The following is a 25,385-nucleotide window of genomic DNA, read 5'->3' as shown; positions in this document are numbered from 1 at the left end:
ACAGCTAGAGGGGAAGCCGGGCTAGGGCAGATTAAAACTAGAAGCAGGAAGGCCAAGTAGAATTTATTCTAAGAGTTCAGGGCCTTCAAATGAAGGCTAGTGAGATGGCAACTGAGGCAGGGGGAAGGGGGGACGGATGCTGGTGGCAGGTACATCCAGAGGCAGAACCGACATGGTTCGGTGTGGACAGAGGCCAGCGGGGTGCCAGGTGCTGAGAGCATTGAGGTAACAGGGTGGGGGACAGATGCAGAATTAGGGGGGCCTGATGGACAGACAAAGTACACTGTAAAACTAAGAGACCGGTATGGCAGGGCCAAGTCAGACACACATGGTTTCAGATTCAAACTCTCTGAGATCCCATTGCTCCATCAGCATGAGAGTATTAACACCACGCTCACAAAGTCGAAGCAGGGATTATGCGAAAATGTTTCACACAGAGGCTGACACAGCTAAGTGCTCCAGAATGGAGGTAATTCCCTGAAGAACTGTTGATGTCACGATATTTTAAGGACATAGCTACAGTGTCTGGTCCCCAACCATGAACTGCACATCACTGGTCCTTTCCTTTTCAGATCCTGCTAATAATGAATACATGCTTTTTGGGGAGCAGATTTGTTGTCTTAAATCACAGTCCCCAAAGCATCAAATTCTGGTTGCACCTTCTCAACAGCCCAAGCTCTAAGCTGCTAGGCCCAGCATCCTTCCTTCTAGTTTTCATACATCACGGCAAGTTTGTTTCAGAAAGCAATTGTCTCCCACTTTCAATCCAGGCCTGGCTCCCTGACCCCCATCTGGGCTGCACAGCTGGGGCCTGTTTTTTGCCATCATGAGCTGAGAGCTGACCTGAGGACAGGGTCACAGGAGGAAGAAGAGGGGAGTCGTCAGCCAGCCATTCCTGGGGAGCACAGCTCCTGGAGCCAGTTCTCTGTCACCCCAGCCCAACAACTCCCAGTGCCTGTAACTCAAACCACAACATTTTACACAAGATCATTATTAAAAACATCCTCTGCAATTACTAAAAACACAGCACACAGGCTGGAGTCATTAAAAGCAAAAATCGACAAAGATCTAATTGTCCTGTATTTTCTTGTTCAATCCATTTTGCCCCAAGAATAATATTTTGCCAAGACAGCATCATCATTTACAGAGGAACTTGTAAATTATCATTTATAACTTGCAAATTATCATTACAGAGCAACTTGTTCAGCCCTTATTTTTGAGGGGTAACACTGACTCAAATATCAATCAAACTGAGGACAGCCCCTCTGGAAGAACTAAAATTTCATAAAGAGCCATGTGGCTCAGCTGGTAAAGAATCCACCTGCAATGCAGGAGACCTGGCTTGATCCTTGGGTTGGGAAGATCCCCTGGACAAGGGAAAGGCTACCCACTCTGGTATTCTGGCCCAGAGAATTCCATGGACTGTATAGTCCGCGGAGTGGTAAAGAGTCGGACAAGACTGAGTGACTTTCATTTTCACTATAATGCCCCATAAATGGTTTCATGCTACTTTTTAATTTAAAAAGATGAAAAGATATGGGAAGAAAAGATGTTTGTCAGATTATCCAACTTATTGACCCAAATACCTTAAAAAAGTTTTGTCTAAAATACGAGGAAAACTCTATTTTACTTTCACACGAATACTGTCACTGGTTTAACAGCTAATTTTAATTCTGACATTCCCCATCTCTGAACTTAGTACAGTAAGTCCCCTATATATGGACCTTCAAGATGTGAACTTTCAAAAGACGTGACTGTGCTTTCACATGTCCAATCACGTAAGTGAGCTCACGTGTCTGGCGTACAGTGTCACCTGGCACGCATTCTCTGCAAGTGGTTGTGCTTCTGTGTGCCTTACTGTATGTACTGTATCAAGTTACAGTATATTTATTTCAAGCCCAGGACGTCCGCAGGCAGGTGTAAAACAGGAGTGAGGTAGCCGGTACTACTGTACTTTTCATGGTACTGTACTGTAACATTAAAAATGTTTTATTTTCTATGTTTTTCATGTGTTTGTGTGAAAAAGTATTATAAACCTCTACGGTATATACACAGAATATATATTATATTATTACAGTCCACTACACAGTCGATTGTGTTAGTTGGCTTACTTTGTTGGATTTACGAACAAATTGGACTTACGAACCTGCTCTTAGAACAGAACTCGTTCATGTGTCGGTGACTTGCTGTAGAGGGAATGATAGTTTAGAGTCATCTGGGACAGGAAATGCAGGAGGTGAAATGGTATTTCAGAAGGAGGCCTGGGGTCACACTATGGCTCTGCATCCCCTGTCATGAGGATGTGTGGAAACCTCCAGCACCCCGAGGGCTCCTCCCTGCCACCCTGGAGTTAGCTGTGAACACAACCCACACATATTCCCTGCATGCCCACACTCACTCCAGCCTCCAGTCATCATGCAGCCTCCAGGAGCACCAGCTGCAGCCCCTGGCACTTTGCTGAGGGCGACTCTCTGCAGGACTCAGGAGGTGAAAACAAGCCTTGGGCCCTTGCCTTAAAACATCTGTCTGGTACTTTAAAGGCAAGATCAGAAACACCTTGTTTCTTGACTTTTGCTGAAAACAAGGGAGGAACAGTGCCCCTGGCATCAGGGAACACAGTAGTACTTGTCTGCTTTATGGTCACAGCTATAAGACCTGAAGCACAAGAAAATAAGATGGTTCGTCTACCTTTTCCAACTGTAAAATTTAAACAAAAGGACTTCTATGAACGCTTTTCAGTTTGAGTATTCCAGGATGAGAAGATCTGCCTGGTTGGACCAGGTCTTATCTTTGGAACTGCTGATCAAGAGCGGGAGGCAAGTGACCAGAGTCTCAGTGACTCACCTGAAAGGTGACAAGCAGTAGTAGTTCAAGTGGTTTTGAGTAGAGAAAACAGAATTGTGTTTCCCCCCCAAAGAGATGGCCAGATCCTAATTCCTGGTACCCGTGGATATGACCTTGTTTGGAAACAGTGTCTCTGTAGATGTCATTGAACTGAGGCCACCCTGGACCAGGCTGCACCCTCATCCAATGACATGTGTCCTCCTGGGAGGAGGCGAATCTGGACACAGACACAGAGAAGGTGGCTCTGTGATGATAGGACAGAGGTCCGAGCTGTGGTCACAAGCCCAGGAAGTCCAGGGATGCTGGCCCTCAGGGGGATATGATGAATAAGCAACGTCCCTGTTCTCAAGGAACTTGAAGAAGCAACCACGTGGGTAACCACAGAAAAGAAGAGGACCAGGCATGGCTCAGACAGCAGGAGAGGAACCAGGAGACAACCCGGAAGAGCCCACGTCTGCACCAGGGAAGGAATGACGGGTGCAGATGGCCAGGATGGGACATGGTCGTGAGCAGCGGTCTTCTCAGGCCGAGAGCAGGGCACACACACAGTCGAGAGGTACAGCATTCAAGTGTTGGGCGGCTGGAATATTTCTCTTGCAAGAGGACCGTACAGACCCGGGACGTTTAGGACAACCCGAGGAGGACCCTGACTGCCATGTCAAGGAAGGAGCTGGCTTCAAAACCTGGGCTGAATGCCATTTCGACCTTCTGAGAAAGTGAAGAATACCATGAGACCTGTCTTAGGAGAGATCTAAAACTACCTGAGAAAACCACTTTTCGGTAACTGGAGAGGGGCCCCAACCGGCACACCAGGGTTTCCAGGAGTCAAGCCAGCAGGGACCAGGGTGGGAGGTGTCCGGTCTGCTGCAGCAATTTGTCCCCTGGGACCCCCAGCTTGGGCGTCTGATTCCTCCCCTGCATGTTTACAGGGACCAGGCTTGGAGGTGGGCTCAGCATGTCCCACAGTCTATGAGAAAAGGACACTTCGGAAACACTCTGCCTCTGACTCTCACGCGAAGAAAGAAAGATCATCAAAGAAAAGTTCACAGGCAGAGTTGACAGAGCCGTCTTGTGATCTCAGAATGTGGATGTTTTAAGACTCAGGTATGTGGGGACTTCCCTGGGGGCGCAATGGATAAGAATCCGCCTGCCAATGCAGAAGACAGGGATTCGATCCCTGGTCTGGAAAGATCCCCCATGCCTTGGAGCAATCAAGCCCATGCACCACGACTATTAAGCCTGTGATCTAGAGCCCAGGAGTCACAACTACTGAGCACGCGTGCCTAGAGCCTGTGCTCTCCAACAAGACAAGCCATTGCATTGAGTAGCCCATTAAACGCAATGAAGAACAGCCCCCCTTGTTGCAACTAGTGAAAGCTCAAACAGCAACAAAGACCCAGCACAGCCAAAAATAAATGAAAATTTTTTTTTAAAAAAGAGTCAGGTATGATAGGGAACTTTAAATGGTTCAAAAAAAGGGAAAATGAAACTACACAGAGCCAACAAAGCCGACCACGATGATAACAAAGGCTGGCAAATTCTGTCCATCTGCCCAGCAGCTCCAAGCACTGGGTGCTGGCTTGACCAGGTGCCATGAGAGACATCAGGAAGAGAAATCAACAAGATTGGTGCCCACCTCAAAACACAATCTGACAGGGGAGGGTCAACGTGCAAACCAATCAGTAAATACTGCTGTCACAGGAATACAGACAAATCCCTAGAAGGAAGGGGAGGTTGAGTCCGCCTAGTAGGGGTGAGAAGTGGGTCCAAGTCACACATGACATGATGCCTGGGACATGGGTTACCCTTTAGGAAAGACTGAGCTCCCACCTAGTTTGGCCACTTTCACTGGAGGTGACTTTGGGAAAGCACTGACTCCAGAGCTAAGCCCTTCCAAAACGCAGCCCTCACCCGCCTCACAAAGCTGTTGGGAAGACAGAGAATATGGACGAAAGTACTTGCACAACTGTAACCAAGATTCAAAAGTGCGTTCAGATATCCAGTCCTTTAGCTGAGATCCTTGGGGCCAGATGTTTCAGAATTCAGACTTTTTTTTTCAATTTTCAAAAGATGTTTATACCACATATTATATAACAACTTCTCCAGGGTCTGAGCTGTAATCAAACCCCAACATGAAACAAATCAATATTTCACCAGTCCAAGTGATGACTATTTATGCCAATTGGATTATCGAGAGATTATAAATAGTCTTATACATAGTTCAGGTGGGATCCAAAGGTTTTCTTCAGAGATCTCAGGATTCAGGGACTGTAGGATAAAAGGTTGTTGTCCAGTGTGATGCTTGCTATGCCTGAAGGCGGGTCACTAGTCCCCCCACAACACCCTGGATATGAGTGGTTCCGGCAAGCTGGCAGCTGGGGAGGCTGTTGGGGGCTGGGAGCATGGTTCCCGCCAAGACAGCACTATGAATGACTACGCTGGTCACAAGCTCAAACCACAGTCTTCACCAACTAGGTTCCCACAGCAATGACAGAATGTCATGAGTCATCATGCAGCCTACTTGGGACCTACAAACAGGGAACTATGAGACACAGAAGAGGAAAGACAAGCCCATCCCTCCTTCCTGAGCTCAGGGTCACGTTGGATAGAACTCTGAAGCAGGTGGAGTCTGTGTGGTGCCCGCGGCACCGCCACCCACAGCCCCCAGCCTGGGCCAGCTTGCATGGCCCCCAGGCGGGATGGAGCATCTGACCCCAGGCAGCCTCCTCAGCTTCAGCCTGGCAGCCCCTCTAGTGATGAGCTGCAGCCAGAATGACCTCTAAGCCCTCCAACTCTGACGCAAACCATCTACCTGGTGTGCAGTGTACAAGGTGTAACAGGTGTCCTCAGCCAGAGAGGACAAGAGAAAACAGAAAAGCCACCTTCGTGGACTGACCTTCATGTCTGCATGGCATCCTGGCCTTCCTTGATGGGCTCTGCACTGTGATGGAGAAGCAGGCTTCTCAGCACAAACACATCTCTAACCAACAGAATGGTCCAAAAATGTTGGCAAAATATGAAGGTGAAAAGTGCAAGTTCTCTCAAGGCTACAAGAGACGCCGAGTGGGCAGGAGTCACCGAGGGGCCCTGTTCCAGCCAGCATGCCGCCCGGCTGGCTTCCCAGATTCTGTTGTTATTAACAGGGTCTTCTTTTTCTCCTGTTTAAAACTTACAGAATCTCTAACTATGACTCATATTTTCCAAAAGGGTTCTTTTAATTCTTAAAAGAGCACTAATTCTTTTCTTGTATCTAGAAGCTACAAATTATCTGTAATTTTTTTTTTTGGGGGGGGGGGGAGAAGCTTTGCGATCCATCCCCAAGCATGCATTAATTCAGTATTTCCTGAGCTAATTCTTTCATGCTCTTGACAGCATAACCCAAATCATCAGCACGCATCTCTGTGTTCCAGGAGGGCTGAGATGTAACTTTCAGCTCTGCTCAGAGCTACCTTGCATCAACATGACTGCAAGTCTTTTTCTGAACGTAAGGTTTCCCATCCTCCCCACCACCCAGGGAAACTCTCTACTCATAACAGGTAGGTGAATGAATTTCAGTCAGTCAAGACACAGCCTCACACATGAGTTATTCTACATCCATTTAGCTTGCACACAGATAAGGAAATAATTCTTTTTCACTAGAGGCTTCTCGAGATCAATTTTTCTAGATTTTCAGAGGTTGAAAGTATGACTCTCCATAAGATCTTTTGTTTACAAAATGGGAAAGTCAAAATAAACAGAAGCTGTCCGTATTTTGGGGTATAAGATATTACACCTATTAAGAGATGGGTATAGGTGAGTAGGTGGGGGAGCAGTCGGCAAGTAGGGCTGAGAGCTGGGCTGCGGGGCAGAGGCCAAAATAAGGGAAAAGAGGGAGTGGGAAAGAGAGCGAGAGACATGGGGGGAGCGGTGCTAACACACAGACTCACATACTCTTTGACCTAGATATTCCACTAGTAGGAATTAATCCTACAGATCAACTCGCATTGGTCCAAAATGGTCATGTATAAAAAGCGATGCACAGCAACACCATTCAGAGCAGCAAAGGACAAGAATAAAGCGTCCGCGTGGGATGGTACATCCCTACAATGGGGGCTACCCGGACACGACCCCGAACGGGGATGCTCCTCAGCCAGTGACATGGTATGCGTTAGGACATCCCTTTAACTGGAAAAAAGAAACATAGAGTACTGTGTATAGAATGCTGCCACGTGCATTTCTAAAAGGGATAAAACTCTGAATTTCACTCTATACCCGTAACACCTGTCTAGAAGATCTGTAACTGTGAGATTGGTGGTGTCTGGAGGAGGACGCTGGTGGTTGCAACAAAGAAGCAAGCGGGCCCCTCCCCACAGGACACGGTGAGAGCCCCCCATGCGAACACCACCCTATGCAGCAGTGTCGGGGCCACAGAGCAATGGGTCTGCAGACCCTGGGCCGGCAGCCTGGGCGCTCACCCTTGCCCGCCTCCTGCCCGTGCGGCCCACTCTCGCTCCGTGCTCTCAGCATCCCCACATGCTGAATGGGGGTGGCAGTAGTACCCACCTCACGAGCGCTGTTTTGAGGGTTATCTCTGCTTATCACAGACCCAGGCAGGCTATGAGTGTGTGCAGGTAGGTGCTAAGACTTTGTGCTTGTTCAATATTTCACCATGACGCACTCTCTCTTGAAAAATTAAAAATAATGAAACAGGAATACAACAGAAACACTCTTTCTTTTAAAACCTATCAAAGAGGGATTTCCCTGGTGGTCTAGTGGTTAAAGACTCCTTGCTTCCAATGCAGAGGACAAGGGTTCAATCCCTGGTTGGGGGACTAAGATCCCACATGCTACATCGTGTGGCCAAAAAAAAAAAAAAACAAACCCATCAGAGAGTCTAGTATTGTCTTAAGACAAATAATCTCAATGACAGTGTGCTCTATAAAGCTTCTGGTAGCTGAAGCCCGAGGCAGTGGGTGGACTTCCACGGGGAGACCACCTTACTGAATTATAAGCAGTCCAATTCCGTTTCAAATATGTTGTCCGGCCTTGTGTGTGTTCAGTTGCTCAGTCGTTCTCCCTTTTGTGACCCCATGGTCTGCAGCCCAGCAGGCACCCCTGTCCATGGAATTTTCCAGCCAGGAATATTGGAGTGGGTAGCCATGCCCTCCTCCAAGGGATCTTCCAGACCCAGGGATCAAACCTGTGTCTCCTGCATTGCAGGCAGATTCTTTACCGCTGAGCCACTAGGGAAGCTCACTGTCTGGCCTTAGACAATGGCATTTACTGAGCTCCCTTCTCAGCATCCACAGACCACACTTTCCTGCCCCTTTCCACCCCTGCCTCCCCTGAAGACAGGACAGAGTTTCCAAGAAAGGAACACCCCCTCTCATTTATCAAACCCATTTACAGATTTCAGTTTGCTATCACTGTTCAGGACTGTATTGAATTGATTTCCACCGTATTAACGAACTGTCCTTTCATACTGCATAATCTTACAGCCTAGAGATGCTGGTTCCAGAAGGCCTGAGGTCTGGGTGCACACAGGGAGGCTGGTGATGAGAGCTGCACGGCACGTGAGAAATACCTGCCTAACCTCCTTCCAGAAGGTTCCTGAGCTGGCCTTCACAGGTGTCCTTCACAGGCGTCCCGTGTTCTGTTTTACACCGGAGTTAGGAGACTGGAATAAGGTTGGAACCAGTAAGTGGCAGAGATGGGACCCAAACCAGTGTCTCCTGACCCCAAACTGTGCTCCTCCAATGCTGCTGGGTCATCAGCTCCACATCACGAGCAAACAACTCGGGGTCATGTGCTCTGCACCCTAAAACCTCCCTCTGTATTTCCGACTGAGAGTAAAAATGCACTATGTTTGAAAAATAAAAAATGCTGATGATACAGTGTTAGGACTGAAAAACAGAACACAGGGTTATGTGTAGAGTACGATCTCGATTATGTAGAAAAATGTGATCAAGCATTTTTTTTTAAAAAAGTTCACACACACACACAAAATCAGCAGCTCAATATCACAAAGGATTCATCTCCCTAACATATAAAGACTAGTCAGAGATCAATGACGATTTGCAAACCAATGGAAAGGTGGGCAACCAGTACAGACAGTTTACAGAAAAACAAAAACAATATGGTCTTTAAACATAGGAAAAGATGCTAATTCTCACTCTTGGAAAGAAAAAAGCAAATTAAAAAAAAACAAACAAACCCAAAGGTAAGACACCATACACAAGAGGTGCAGGCGGAGGTGCAAATCGGTGCAACCACAGATGGAGGGTAACTAATCACAGCTCTCAGGGTCCCCAGTGTTTATAACCTTGGACCCCCGACTCCACTTTTGGACTAAACAGACACTAATGTGTGATTGCAGTGTGTCTGATAAAAGCAGAAGACTGGAAACGAGTGGAGAGGACATGGATGGGGCAAATTAAACCCCTTGCTCTCCATCCACCCCACGGAACACCAGCAGCTGCCACAGACGGTGGGTGTGTGCCCACAGCCGAATCCACAGGGCAGGCCTGGATCCTGAGACAGGCAGGCCGCCCTCTGTGGGGGAAGGAAGGATACATATTGGCTTACTTCCACACAAAAGAAATGTAAAAGGATATAGTTTACGCAAATTGAATTTTTAAAATGTATGAAGAGGAGCGATGGTTCTGAGCTCTGAAGGCAAGAATATTCTCACAAGAATATTCAGTTCTCCCAGGGAAGGAGTGAGGTTGGTTCATCAGAAGTGGGATTTTGCTCCACTGGTTCTGAAAGGGAGTTCCTGACCTTAGGGTCCACTCCGGGCTGTGGACAGGTATGGGGTGAAGCAGACAATTGAGACCAGGAGCTGCCCCCACACCTCCTAAGCTTGGAGATAGTTGATGAGCTGGCCTCGAAATGGCTGGGTGGGGAAGACAAGCCTTGCAAAAGACAGCACTGGAGTGCTGTCCTAGAGAGACCAGTAGTTGGTACCTGAGGCCAGAACGTGCAAGAATGCTGCAGGACGGCCCTGAGTGAGGAAGGGTTCATGGTTCATGCCTGTTGCCACACGTTCTCTATGACCCCACGACAGTGGTGGGGAACCCTGAGCCATGTGACCAAAGGGGCTGGAGATAAGGGCCTCTGCCACTTCTCACCCACTTGCCTGCTCCAAGTGGACACCCAGAACCTTTGCCTACTGTTCCTGGCATCTAAAGTACCCTTTCTTCATTAAAAAAAAAAGTCCATATAAAAACTAGTCCAGCAATCTTTATAACAGCTCTAGTCATGAGAGCCAAAACCATTCCATCACTGAACAAACTTCAGCTTCAAAGTCAAAGTGTTAGCTGCTCAGTAGAGTTCAACTCTGTGTGACCCCATGGACTGTAGCCCGCTAGGCTCCTCTATCCATGGAACTCTCCACGCAAGAATAATGGAGTGGGTTGCCATGACCTCCTCCAGGGGATCTTCTCGATTCAGGGATCAAACCCGGGTCTCCAGCACTGCAAGCAGACTCTTTACCACCTGAGTCACCAGGGAAGCCCATGATCAATAAACTATGATCCAGCACCAAAAAGGGATGAAGTGCCATTACATGCCAGAACGCAGGTGAATCTTGAAAATAGGTAAATGAAAGAAGATAACCACGGAGCATCATATGTTGTATGATGCTGTTTAAAGAAAATGTCCAGAAATAGGCAAATCTATAGAGACAGTAAATTCATCATTGATTAGAACCATTTGTAGGGAGACTAGAGGATGATAGCTAACTTTGGTGGGTGGTCTCTTTTAAAGTTAATGAAAATGTTCTGAAGCTGATGTGGTGAGGACTTTACAACTCTGTGGACATAGCAAATTCACTGAGGTACAGAAAGACTTCAGATGGGTGGGAATTATACTTCAATAATATGACTGGAGACATATTAATATGCCTTTTTTTTCCTGAAAATTATTGAGTGGAGACATATCAACATGTTTTTAGAGAGTGATACAATTATAAGCACTGTGAAAGGTGTGTGAAAGATGTTAGAGCTTAAAAGTGATCAAGTGTTCATAATGCAACTAATGTTTGTTGTTCTTATTCATATTTTGTTCTGTTAGGTTTTTGTTCCAACCTTGTGTATACTGTACACACAAGCTTTATTATGTAAAATTTTCAAAAATGACACATCATAAACTAAAAGTGAAGAATTTTTCAGTGAATTTTATGCAGGTACTTTCTCTGACCGAGTGACATATAACTAGTGTCTCAGGAGATGACAGCTCTTCAGAATATAGTTTTGATTCAGATGATGTGAATATTAGACTAACAAAATGACAAAAAACCTTAGTGACTGATTCTGATACTGAAGGTGAACATGAAACTCATGATGCTAGAGACTTTACAGGTGTGTCAGTAAAGACTTCACAGTGTGTAACTGTTGAATTTAATAACTCGCAAAGTGTTAGTGAAATAACATAATTAATTTTTGGCTGTCCAAAATAAAATCTTTGGGCATAGGCATTAGTTTCTGCAAAAATCCCCTGGTCAGTAATGAGTTAAAAGAAAATGAGATTCTGTTTCCCCCTCCCCACCTCCAAGAATGCGGCGCAGTGGGGATGCCAGGCTCTGCTGGTGAGCAAGGAGACAGGACACCCACTCTGGAGAACATAGAATAAAACATGAGTCATTAAGTCCTAAAACCTAAACTCCACTCTTCTGCAGGCACTCACCCTACGAAATTAATGCCAGCGTGCAGACAGGGACATGGTGATACATTCATTACAGCATTGATTATAATAGTAAAACTTGTAAAAAAAAAAAAAAAAATGAAATGCTCATGAATAGGCTAACAGATACATAAACTGTAGCTTACTCAGAGAATGGAATGCTATACTGAAGTCAGAATTAACAAAGTAGAACTACATGGATTGATACAAATGAATCTCAAAAACATCCAGCTGTAAAAAAGAAAACAAACATCCAGCTGTATAAAAAAAGAAGCTCTGAAATAATATGTACAGTATAATATCCATTTTATAATGTTAAATACATGTAACCCAGTATTATTTATGGATACATCATAGCCAGTAATAGGCTTATAGGTGGTGCTACTGGTAAAGAATCTGCCTGTCAATGCAGGAGACACAAGAGACACTGGTAGGATCCCCTGGTTGGGAAGATTCCCAAGAGGAGGAAATGGCAACCCACTCCAGTATTCCTGCCTGGAAAATTCCATGGACAAAGGAGTCTGGCCGGCTACAGTCCATGGGATCACAAAGTGCTGGACACGACTGAGCGACTGAGCACCACAGCCAGTAAACAACAGATATGCAGAAGAATAAGAACCATCAAGTTCCAATGGCAGTTACCTCTGGAAGGAAGAGAGGGAGGCGGGGCCGCAGGAAGGAGGATACAGGAAGCATCACCTGCTTCCCTAACGGTCTGGTTCTTTAAAAAAAAATTATACATGTGAAGCAAAAGTGGCAAAACGTTAAGATTTAAGAAAACTGGGTCACGGGTTACACATATGGTTAATATAGCATAGTCTGTACTTTCTGTATGATTGAAATGTTCCATAAGAAAATGAAAGTGGAAAAGGGTTTTTTAAATGAGGAAAAAAGAATTTGTAAGAAACTAATAAAATGAATTACTTGAATGAGATGGAAAAGAAAAAAAAGAGGTGGGGAGCAACAAGTTTCAGATAGATATTTTTCTTTTGAACCAAGTGGATATACAATCTCTGAAGATATATGGATAAAAGGCTTTTCAAAACGTTAAGGAAGGGACTTCCCTGGCGGTCCAGTGGGCTAAGACTCCGTGCTCCTAATGCAGGGGCCTGGCTTCCACCCTGGTCAAGAACTAGATCCCACATGCCGCAACTAAGAGTTTTTAGGCCACAACTGAAGATTCCCTGTGCCGCTACTAGGACCCGAGTAGCCAAATAAATAGACGTTTAAATAAACAGGAGAGGAATGAATGGTGAAAACAGCAGCAACAACAAAATAAAAGTTAAGGAAAAAACTCTTATTCATATCTTCTAAGAAGCGATTTAACCTACACAAGATGTTAGGATTGGGGGTCTCCTTATCTCTGCCTCAAGTGTCCAAGTAGAGGACAATTTCAAAGAGAGGTCACTTCTGACTGCTTTGTCTGTCCACTGCTCCTCTCAGGGGAGAGGAATCAATTCTGATGGACAATTTTCCTTCCCTCTGTGGCACCCACCCGCCTGCAGAGCACTTCCTGACCTGGTCCTCAGCTCCTGGCATCAGGTAGGCAGGGACTGTCCTGTGGACCGAGGCCCGGGGTGTCCCAGGATCCGGAGGACCAGGCGGGTGGGTGGCCCGGACTCTGAGGTCAACAGTCCACGGCCCCTGTTGCCACACACGACACTGTTTCCCACTTACCTAACCAATTTCTATCTCTCAATTTTCAAATTCTGTTGGGGAAGGAAAATGGGTCTCCTTCAAATTTCCTACAAGGAACATCTCCAAGGAAAATTCTCTCACAAGGAAACCGTCAGAAATTCGAACAAAGATAGGTTGTTCTCTGCATTGTAACAATCAAAAACTAAAAATATTAAATATCCATTATAGGACACACCCAAAGTGTTTGAGGTCATCCGTTCAAGATACTTAAAAAGTCATTAAAAACTGTCTTAAAAACATTTTAATGACATGGTGAAAGTGTCATGATATAACACTGAGTCAAAAAACAGATTATACATACATACAATACACATATATGGTTCAGTTAATACAATGCAGCTTATATCCACCTACCAAAAAGGACTGCAAGAAAATAAATAAAATTATTAATAGTAGTAAAAATCTGTATGACAGCACTCTTGGTAAGTTGGGTTTTCATTTTTATACTTGCTTGCATTTCCTAAATGCTTTGTAATAAATTGTATTATTTTGATAATCAGAAAAAATATTTAAGAAAAATATTAAAAGTTTAGTAACATTATAAAAGAATGGAGGCATTTATAAAGAAAAGGAGAAAGCAGCTAGCCTGACATGAACGCAGTCACGCTCTGTTAAATTTTAATATTTCATACACTGGCAATTAAGTGGAATTTAAAAATAAAAAACACAGTCTCATTTATATCAGCCCCCAAAAGAAATTCTTAGGTATAAATCTAATACAATACCTATAAGATTTATAGGAGGAAAACTACAAAACTCTTAAAAAAAAGAAATCAAAGGAGTTGTTTTCTAGATATCAACAAGCTGATTCTGAAGTTTACACGGAGAGGCAGAGGACCCAGAAGAGCCAACATGACATTGAAGGGGAAGACCAATGTCAGAGGAATGACACTACCTGACTTGAAGTCTTACTACAGGCACAGTAAACAGGACAGTGTGGTCCTGGTGAAAGAGCAGACAAACAGACGGATAAAGAACAGACCCAGAGTCGCACACACTCAACCGACGACCTTTCACAAAGGAACAAAGGCAACACGACGGAGAACAGGCAGTCTTTCCACAAATGGCACCAAACAAGTGGACATCCATACGTCAAAGAAAGAATCTCCACACAGCCCTTTAACCCTTTGCAAAATTTTAACTCAAAATAGATCAGAGACTCAAAATGCCAAATTATAAAACTCCTAGAAGAAAACACAGGAGAAAATCTAGATGATCTTGAGCACCGTGTTGACAGCACAAAGGCACAAGCCATGAAAGGAATAGGTGAGAAGCTGGACCTCATCAAGTTTAAAAACTCTGTCCCGTGAGGGACAACAAGAGAAGAAGACAGGCCTCAGACTGCGGGAAAATATTTGCAAAAGACAATACTGATAAAGCACTAGTATCCATAATATACCCGCAACTCATAAAACTCAAAATGAGAAAACAAACAACCCAATTTAAAAACTGGCAAAAGACCTGAATAGACAGAACAAAAGACATAAGTGTATGAAAAATATGCTCCACATCGTATGTCATTAGAGAAATACACATTGAAACAACGAGACAGCACCACACACCTATTAGAGTGGCCGAGAGCCAGAACACTGAAAAACAGCAAATGCTAAGAGGACGTGGAGCAACAGGAACTGTCACTCATCGCCGGTGGGAATGCAAAATGGTATAGCCAGTCCAGAAGCTGGTGGTTTCTTACAACAAAACAAACTCTTACCTTACAACCCAGGAAGTACACGCCTTGATATTTACCCAAAGGAATAAACATAGCCACAGAAAAACCGGCATGTGGATTTTACAGCAGCTTTAGTCGTCCCACTGTCAAAATGTGGAAGCAACCAACACATCCTTCAGTAGGTGGATGGATAAACTGTGTCCATCCAGACAGCAGAACATTACTCAGCACTAAAAAGAAATGAGCTATCAAGCCATGGAAAGACATGGAGGAAAGTAGGAAATACAAATTACTAAGTGAAAGAAGCCAATCTGAAAAAGCAATGTACTGTTATGATTCCAACCAAATGACACTCTAGAAAACAGATTATGCTGCTGCTGCGTCACTTCAGTCGTGTCCGACTCTGTGCGACCCCATAGACGGCAGCCTACCAGGCTCCTCTGTCCCTGGGATTCTCCAGGCAAGAATACTGGAATGGGTTGCCATTTCCTTCTCCAATGCATGAAAGTGAAAAGTGAAAGTGAAGTTGGTCAGTCGTGTCCGACTCGCTGCGACCCCATGGACTGCAGCCTACCAGGCTCCGTCCATGGGAGTTTCCAGGCAAGAGTACTGGAGTGGGTTGCCACTGCCTTCTCTGAGAAAAGAGACGATAGAGACGGAGCTTTTCAGCTCAGTGGCTGCCAGAGTTGGGGGTTGGTGATGGGTGAGAGGAATAGGCAGAGCACAGAGGACTTTCAGGGCAGTGAGACTGCTCTGTATGAAACTATACTGATGGGTTGTTACAGTTATTGTTTAGTCACTAAGCGTGTCTGACTCTTTGCAACCCCACGGACTATCGCCCACCAGGTTCCTCTGTCCTAGGCAAGAATGCTGGAGTGGGTTGCCATTTCCTTCTCCAGGGGATCTTCCTGACCCTGGGATTGAACCCACATCTCCTGTGTTGGCAGGCGGATTCTTTACCACTGAGCCACCAGGGAAGCATATGGATGGGTACACGTCCTTATACTTTTGTCCAAACCCACAGGACGAACACCACCAAGAGCGAACCTCAAATGTAAAGCACAGTTTGGGGAGAGGAAGATATGTCAATTGCAGGCTCCTCAGCTGTAACACACATACAACCCTGGTGTCAGATGCTGACAGCAGGGGAGGTGTGAGTGTGGGGCAGGGAGGAGACAGGGGCTCTGTCCTTCAGGCTTTTCAGTAAACCTAAAACTGCTCTGAAACACAGTCTATCTAAAAAAAAAAAATCAGTGTTCAATGGAACTTCAAAATGTAGGACCTTTGAGTAATAAGGACCAGTTTTAAACTTTGCTATAGGATTATTCTCTGAGGACCATTTACTCTCCTGTGACGATGAGAACCAAGGACACGTTATTTGAGTGTTGGATGCAGTCACTGAAGGTCTCTGTCCCTGCTCAGCAGAAGTGCAGGCCACCTCCCCTGGGGCCTGTCCATGCTCGGCGGCAGCCCCCAGTCCCACACCAGCTGTCGTAAAAGCAGTTGACACTGAGGCAGTAGTCACTGCCTGGAGAGAACAACGGTTAGATACAAAGAAGAGAGGCTCCAATAGCAGGAATATCTGTTATCAAGCAAAGGCCAGTGGGCAAGACTCTGGGGGACGGGCAGCCCCCGCCTCCCGCCCACACCATGTGCTCAGCTGCAGCCTGGACCACCCGCACACCTCCGCCCATTCATCTCCCCACGGAGGACCGCAGGCCATCTGCATCCCTCGGGCATCACTGTTTAGGGTGCACACCACGCATGTTCCTGCCTTGGGATCTCTGTACTCACTCCTCCCACTGCTGAGAACACGCTTCCTCAAATACCCACGCAGCTTGCTCTCCAGATAAAAAAAAACGACCGCTGAGATCATTCTGACTCCCGTGGTTGCCAAGGGATGTCCTCACATCTGCCTGACATTTCTGGGTCCCACTGGTCCTTGACAGACAATCAGGATGCTGCAGCTGGAGGGGACCCAGACACCCCATCCAGTGGCTGCAGACCTGACTCATCACTAGAGCCACCCCAGAAAATCTCTGTGTTCCTTTTTAGTAAACAAAGCTTCCCGAGCTCCACTTCCAGGACTTTGGTCCAGTGGCTCTGAAGTAAGGCTCAGGAACCTGATTTTTAAAAACACGTCTTTGGGGAATCAATCACCTGATCCACCATTTTAATTTCTTTTAGAAGAGAAAATAGAAACACAGAGAGGAGGCGACAATCCCCAAGACACAGTGGGTTTCAGGGGAGACGAGCCCTGAGTTCGTGAGATCAAGGCAGAGAAGATCCCAGCTCACAGGTGCTCGCCTTAAATTTGGTGCCACAGTCTACGTTCTCACGTCAGAGAAGATTAAAAAAAAAAAAATCACTAAGTGGGGAAAGTAGCTTAGGCTCTACCAAGATTTTGGTTTTTTAATTTTTTTCTTTTGCTTACCTTTCGGGAGGGTGAGAAATGAAAATGAAAGAAAATGTTATACATAGAAAAAAAAAGACAGCATTCTAATTCACATCTGTTCTGCAAAGACTTGAGAGTAGCGGGCTGTTTTTCTTTTGGGGTTTTTTTTGGTTTTTTTTTTTTTTTTTTTTAAAGCCTTTCTAAACTAATGAAGATGAGAGATTAAGAGAAGGAGCAAAGCCTGCAAGATGTAGAAGTCTGACTGATAGATGAATACGTGATACACAACATCCCACATACACTCGGGTTCCTGTAAAAGTGGGGGAGAGCTGCCGGGAATCCCGCCGGCTGGGTTCCCTTGGTGAGTGTTGGCTGGGAGTCTAGTTACAGTATCCGGCGGGTCACGGGTTATGGCTCTCAGGGAAACCCGCCAGGGCTTGCTTCCCCTTGTTCACAGGTTATTCAGCTTCTGCTACTGTAATAATGAAAGGATGAGGCTGAGCCGTGGCCTGACTCACAAAGAAGTCACAAGAGACCCAGGAGTCGTGGCCACCTCATCCTCCCCAGTCCATCTGGCTGAGCAGAGCTTGCTGGAGGCAATGGGGTGGGAGGGAACCCTTCATCTGCCACCCAGCACCTGGCCTGGGGGACCCAAAGCCAAAGTGATTTGCCTTCTGCCTGGAGCACTCTCAAAACACTCCCCTACAGTGACTAAACAACAGGGCTTTACCCTGCTTGTCCTCAAAATAAGACCTAGATCAAGTGTAAGATAGTCATCTGGCAGCGTGGATGCTGCAGCCCCCGTTCCGTTCCGAGGCTGTCCTGACTCACCCCAGAGAGCTGGGGATCAGAGAAAAGATGAATGTTCTCTGAACCTAGGGCAACATGCCTCTGCCCAACACCACGTTACCACTGCATTCCTTCCACCGTTCACTCGTCCTCAGATTACATCCCCAAATCCCAACCATCAACTGGTGGAAATAAACTCTCTTAACGAGTCAGAGAAAACTCCTCGTGGCACATGAAGTCAGCGGAAAGGGCAGCGAAGCAGGGAGCTTGCGGTGGTGATGCCCAGGGCATCGCGAAGAGGCAGCCCGGGTCCGCAGCCTCCCCGTGAGGCTGGTCACCAGCACGGGGCCGTCAGCTGATCGGGGCAGGGTTGTGCCTGTGCCCGCACTCAACCTGTCCAGCAGCTCATTTCCCAAGCAGGAAGTTTTGCAGTGTTTCTCAGTGAAGAGCGTGATACAAACACCCCCCGCCTCAACCCACCCTGCCTTATACTCCCCTTTAGAAGCCTTTTACTAAAGCCTTCAGGAACTCTAACTACTCTAAACATAGACCGCCGTACGGTTGTGGTCAGCTCATCTCTGTGAAGCATGCGCTGGGGAAGAAGCACCCTGGTTTATGTACTTGTTTTCTCCGTAGGCATCTTCCACAAACAAGCGAAGGCTCTATCTTTTTTAATAGGTTCATCTGAATCATAGGCATATCAGAGATCTATATTCACTCCTTCTCTCCCTCCCTCCTGGAGGTTCTAAAGTAGCCACAGTGGATCTCTTCTGAACCCAAATGTCAAGATGTGAAACTTCAAGCACCGTTGACTCTGAAGGACTGTTTCAGTTCCTCTCCACGTGTGGGGCATGGTTTTGTTTTTTTTTTTAACTTTTAATTTTGAATTGTACAGTCGACTAACAATTTTGTGATAGCTTCAGGTGGACCAGCAAGGGACTCAGCCATATATAAACACGTATCCATTCTCCCCGGAACTCCCCTTCCATCCAGGCTGCCACATAACATTGAGGAGAGTTCCCTCTGCTATACGGTAGGTCCTTGTTGGTTACCCATTTGGGGGCACACATTTTAAGGCAAGGCTGTATCAAATTTTCTCGTGCCATCAGAGAAACAGCAATTTATAAGATTTACAAGATAAGCTAGGCACGTCCTCCCAGATTCTGCATATAAACAGCCCTATGGATGGATTTAATTTGCTGGGAAAGTTTAAAAAGTCAAGTTATTAGCATCCTTGAGAGAGCAGATTGGAAGCAATTGCAGTTGAAGCCCCACATCGCAGTTCACAGTTCCTAGATTTGAGCTAAGTTTCAGCAAGGAATGTTTTATTGGCAAACCACTTAAGATGCCTCCTCAAACTCTACAGGTTTCTGCTGACTCTGGAATTTTGTGAAATATATTGAAAACCCAATATATTGAAAACATTCTAGAGGTTAAACAGAGTAGAAGCGAAGGTCGAGGTGGGACGACTTCCATCCTGAAATCTCTCATTCCACAGGAACCACGGTGGGAAGATCCAGGGCTTCTTTCTGCCCTGCACTGTGCCAGGTTCACACGGTGCCACTGTTGGGTACCTGGAGCCTTCCCACTGCACTTATGGAATCTATCTCTTCACCTCTGACTACGTGGAAAATCATGAGCAATCAAAAAGGAAGAAAGAAAACTACCTATCAGTGTGCCAGGACAACCACTCGAAACTGTTGATCTAAGATACCCAAGAGCAGAGCAGGCACTGGGAGTCACACCTGGCTGGCTGCCACCTGACCTGGCCACACAGGTACCTCGTGAGCAGCTGGAGCCAGATCCTTGGGGCACAAGCTCCTATCAATAATTCACTCCACCCGAGACCAGCCCGCTCCTAGAGAAATTCAGGAAAAAAGGCACCATCCTGCAAACAACGGCCACCTTCTCAAGACTGTAAAAGGGGAAGAGAAAGTGGAAATAGGACCAAGACAATTGGTGTGACCAGAGATGAATTCCAACTAAATGACACACATCATCACTGTACAGAGGTCTAAAACCATCTCGGCATCTAAGAAGTAAATCTAAAGGAAGTTAAAATAAGGAAAGGAGACAATGCACGTGAAAAGGTTTCGTTCAGTTTAAAGCGTCATTTGCAAATTCACCGAGGGAGAAGCAGAAGCTCAGACGGAAAACTGAGGAAGTCTAGCAAGAACTGGTGACGCCCTGAGGGTCTTCTCCTGTGGGCACCACCCCCGGTGCTCCGCCTACCTACTCAGGCAATCGAGAATTGTCTGAGTAACAAAAATAGGGATTCAGAATGTCCCGAAGCGACCCTGTAGAATCTTGGAGGAGGAGAGAATTTCAAAAGCAATCCGAACTAGCTACGTATCTGAACAGTTGAGAATGAGATGCAGAAAAAGCAGGGGGCCAGCCAGGGTTAACACAGCCTCCGGGCAGCAGAGCTGGGATCAGGATCGGATTTGGATCCACACCCAAGATGACCAAGTGTGGATCCACCAGGCTCTGCTGCCACTCAGCCATCCTTTCCACACAGGAAACACCACAGATGGTGTAACAGTGAGATTCTTATCGCAATAGTCACATCTCTATACTGAGTGGACAGCACGGGGTTTCCAACTATGGACACTTATCCTGCAGTGAACTCTGTACCGTTTTATTGTTTCCATTGAAGAAATACCATGATTTTTACACGACAGAAATCACACCCTGATTATTAGTCAACAACCAAGAACTGTATTTATGAGGTAAACAGTTGATGAGCCATGTTAATGCTGAGAAAAATTCTATAAGGAAAAAAGTAACAACACTCAAGTGGATTTAGAAACTTACTTTTATACTAATCATGAGAACCGGAGCTTACTTTTTTCTGTCCTTGCTGAATATTTTGGAATGAAATGCAATTTCCAAAGTATTTTTCTGTTTCACTGATATGCACTAAAATTCCTTAATGTTTCCACTAAGAGTTATCACTAACAAAATTAGTGAATTCTTCCAAAATGAATGAAACAGTTAAGTAGCAATTAAACAGCAAGTATAATACATATTCCTTTGATGGGCTGCATTACAAACGCTGGTTCATCCTAACATCTTTCTTCCCATGGGAAGGATTTTCCAGAAGGGGAAGCCTGGACTATCCCTCCCCACCCCACCTCCAGCCAGAAACGCCCAGCCCTCTGCCCACCAGCCAGACTGAGAAGTGGGGCATCCCGGCCCTGTCTGTCCGTGTGCTGGTCCTTTGGGGCTGTGGCTCCTTTGCCCAGTGAGCCCTGAGATTGCACTGTTCAGCTTCCCCTGGGACAAGCGGCGCCCACTGCGTCCTGGTGCCTCCACCAGGAGAAATGGGAGGCTCAGGAGCACATGGGCAGCAGGACCCAACGGCTGCTAGAAGACACCCATCCTGCACCTCTTCTGTAAAGGACAGGGCTTGTCTGCACACCCACCAACCACCTGTGCCTGTCTGCAAACCCAAGTTTCAGATCACCATGATTTACCTCCCCGGCGCCCAGTGAGAATTTCTCTGAGACTCTGAGACAGAACAGAAATTTCAAACCTGTTGCTGAGTTCCGGGGCATCAGGGCTGCTGCCCACTCTCGCATGCTTCTGTGTCCTCGTGCAGAAAAGCGTTCTCTGCGGCCGCCCATCACTTACACCCCGGGCTGCGTCTCGCCAGCCCCCCGGCTGGGCTGTGGTCCTGGCCGAGCAGCCGCACATCTCCCAGCGGGTCAGCCCTCTTCCAGGTGGTTCTGACTGTCCTCATGGACTTGGAAGGTCCTATGGCTGGAGGGGTTTCCGCAGTGATCGGCTGTCCCTATGATACCCGCACACTCCTTGTGCAGAGGAGTAGGTTACACAAGCTTCTTGGCAGCAACCCCTCTAATTTCCTCTTTCAGAAGTTTTTTTTTTTTTAAAAGGAACGTTCACTTGTTATGTAAACGAAGCCCCTAGATTTAGGAAGTCAGATGCATGCCTTACTCTGTAAAGCAGGCTCTCAGCAAAGCCATTAGAATCCAACAAGTCCAAGCCCCACTTCCTACTTTTGTTCCTGGGTTTGCGCTCAGGTTACAAAAGACAAGACTCTCAACAGGCTGAGTGGCTCGGACTGACTCACGCCGTAGTGGCCCGGCCAGAGATTATGAAGTAGCCAATTAACTGATCACAAGATCTCCGCACACGACCCACATGGCTGTGGGTGAAACCCGGTGACTCGCCTGCAGCTGCAAGGTTGTCCTGACATTGGCCACCACCCTCTTAATGGCTCTCCCGTGAGCAAGTGTCAGCTGACAGCTCTTACTCTGCAACCTTGAAAATCCTGCCCAGAGCAAGCGAGAGACGGCGGCCCTCAGCAACCCCCTGCAGGGCTTCACGCACAGGGGCAGAGGTGGAGTGAGGGAAGGGATACATCCTGGCTTTAATACCAATGTCGAATTTAATTTATTTATGAAAGAAAAATAGTAATAACCGAGAAGCCATAAACCCCCAAAGCTCTTGCACTGGATTCTTAATTCCTAAGCACATCCAAACTGAGAGAGCCCTAAACCAGCAGAATCCAAGAACAAAGGCAGTTCACTTTCTACTTATGACATGAATGTACTTCACTTGTAAAATGAGAATAATACTATGGTATTATATATCAATACGATATAGCTATGATATATGTTAATATACCACCTACTTCAACATTTCATGATATATACTTCATATTTTCAGGTTATATTTTATGTGATATATCTTACATGATATATACTTTACTTATATATTATGCATTTTATGACATATATTGATATAGTACATTATTCCTATCATTTTTATGAAACATTTTATACTTTTGTTATATTTTATGATACATACTTATATAAGTGTGCATAAAATGCATTGATAAATGACACATTTCCATATTTTACATTTTTTATGTCTTATGATATATGTGCTATTTTATGTGATACACATTTATATATGATATACATTGATATATCATACATATCAGCATTTTTCCATAGTACTGTGAATTTATGGGTAAGATTTTTCTTTCAGAAGAAATAAAAAGCATCGGTCACTAAAACTGGACTGTCCCAATTCACTTTCCTCTTGTCCTCCTGAAGTCAGGGTGAAGAAAATACTAGAAGTTCCAAAATCTGATGAACCCTTGGCTGGGTCTTTAGTTTGATGAAATAAAATTCATACTTCATGGTGAGACAAGAAAAACTTAAAAATGCTCCTCTGCCTGTGTGGGCCTCCCCGCTCACCTTCAGTGCCTGGTGAGTCTGCACCGACCAGACCTCCTCAGGAGACGACATTCCTTCCTAATCCCGGGAGGGGTCTGGAGGACCCTCAACTAACTCTGCAAGTGTGGATCTGGGTTGTGCAAACTAGCAACACATCATCTGACATTCAACATTTGTCTCAAAAACCCATCTAACTGTGACTTGACCACTGACAGGATAATGATGCTAGAGCTTTCTCAAAGACCATATCCCAGGTTATAATCCTCAGGTTGGCTCGAATAAAATTTTCCATTTCTTTCTTAGATCAACTATTGATTAATTTTTCATCGACAGGCTTCAGAGGGCTTTAAATGTCTCGACACATGGCAGCCACGTGTATTCCATCCTGCGATGTGACAAGGTCTAACACTACATGGCAGAGGCCTCAGTTACCTAAAGACTTCACTGTGTATGTGACCTTAAAGTTCCTTTGGGACAAACCCACAGAAGATGTTAACCACGCCCTCCTCTGAGAGAGAGAGATTGTAATGCATCTACAATGGCAACCACCTCCTCTGTGACACAGGCTCAAATGCCAAGACAGGGCCAGGTTAGGAGAAAGTAAACCCACTTCTCCAGGAAGGCAAACACATTCTGAGCTCAAGGCTTAAGTTCATGGCCTCAGTGAGATCAGGGCTTCTCTGTCTTTCTTCTCAACTGTCTGGAAAATCGCTTTCACTTCCTCACAAGAGGACCAGAGAGCACCCTCCTAGCACCAACCTGTCCCAGTGAGCAGAGGCAGAAGGAAGCCCCATTTACCACCACGCCCATCTGAGACGTGGGCAAGGCACTAGGTCAACGCCTTCAGCTCACCTGGGGCTTGGCTCGCCTTGTCTAGAATCACAGTGGATACGAAAGCATCATCCTACGTGGGTGGGGTGGAGCCTTGAAAATGCCCAAGTAACTAGATTTTATAAAATCTGTAGAGCAAACACTGCAGTGAACACAACCCACTTTTTATGTATTAAAAAACACATTTCACTTTTAAAACTTCAGTCTCTGAAAGATATTTATCTGGGCCCTGAGGAAAGGACACAAACCCTTTGTAACTATGTATTCTATATATACACCTTTGCAGCAGATAGCTGCAAAGCTGCTCAATCATTCCAGCATTTTACATCTTCCCAAGGCTTCAAACACTGTTAAAACAATGTGTATGTATCCCCAATCCAAAGGATGATGCGAACATTTTTAAACGACAAGAATAAGAGAAGAAAATGACAACATGGTTACGAAGGATGAAACAAGGAGGAACTGCATTAGGAAAGAATTCCCTCCAACAGAAACTCTAACCTCTCACTCAGCCTGTAACTAACATGCAAGGATGAGGGAGGGTGAGGAGGGACCAAGATGGGCCCTTGTAGTATTTCTATCAAGACTTGAGCTGTGTCTTCAATAGTCACTGCATCTCCCTAAATTTGGTCAGCACAGCTTTTAGCCTCCACTTCCCTGGCAGGGTGGTGCTCACACGTCACAGGCTCACAAACACCCAGGGCTGGGCCAACCCCACCCCCACCCCATTTCTGATTCAGCGGTTCCAGTTCTGGGCTAAAAACTGGGAATGTGATTCTCACAAGTTCTCAGGACACAGTCACTCCTGGCCTGGGAACCACCTGCTGGAGGACCACTTCCCCAACAAGAATCCCAGCCTCCCCATGAAGATGTTCTGGGCCTGAATTCTGCATGATTTTCTAAAAACACCCTTTTAACACTAACACACAAATTTTTTCTAATAGAGCAGTGTACGCATCTCACGATCCTAATCAGAAATTTTGAAGATAAAAAACTGGGTCTGGATGTTCACTTTGTGCAGATCTTACATATGACCTTTTCATTGTCTTAATATCACTGAATATTTACATTAAAACTAGGACATGAGGGACTCCCCCTGCTGGTCCAGCTGCTAAGACTCCACGCTCCCAGTACTGAGTTATCTCAATTGATTGTTCACTTCACTTACATTAAAACTAGGACATGAGGGACTCCCCCTGCTGGTCCAGTGGCTAAGATTCCACACTTCCAGTGCAGGGGGCCCAGATTCAATCCCTGGTCAGGGAACTGGGTGCCCACATGCTACAAC

General features: G+C 45.8%; 1 protein-coding gene across 8 annotated transcripts in view; it reads right to left on the bottom strand.

Annotated features, from left to right (window-relative positions):
- Window positions 1-25,385, bottom strand: part of FNIP2 (folliculin interacting protein 2) — a 125,533-nt gene that overhangs the window by 67,160 nt on the left and 32,988 nt on the right. For 3 of the 8 annotated variants that reach the window (XM_061142261.1, XM_061142263.1, XM_061142265.1), the window contains exon 1: window positions 21,595-22,148. The exons of 3 other annotated variants lie outside the window; for them this stretch is intronic. In XM_061142261.1, the coding sequence (XP_060998244.1) occupies window positions 21,595-21,755 (161 nt within the window). In that variant the 5' untranslated portion in view covers window positions 21,756-22,148. Of the gene's footprint in view, window positions 1-21,594; window positions 22,149-25,385 lie in introns of those variants that run through there. 2 more of the 8 variants (XM_061142267.1, XM_061142268.1) reach the window with 2 other exon arrangements.

The sequence above is a fragment of the Dama dama genome, chromosome 5 (assembly GCF_033118175.1).
Source record: "Dama dama isolate Ldn47 chromosome 5, ASM3311817v1, whole genome shotgun sequence".
Classification (NCBI taxonomy): Eukaryota; Metazoa; Chordata; class Mammalia; order Artiodactyla; family Cervidae; genus Dama; species Dama dama.
This window is presented reverse-complemented; position numbering and strand designations above follow the sequence as displayed.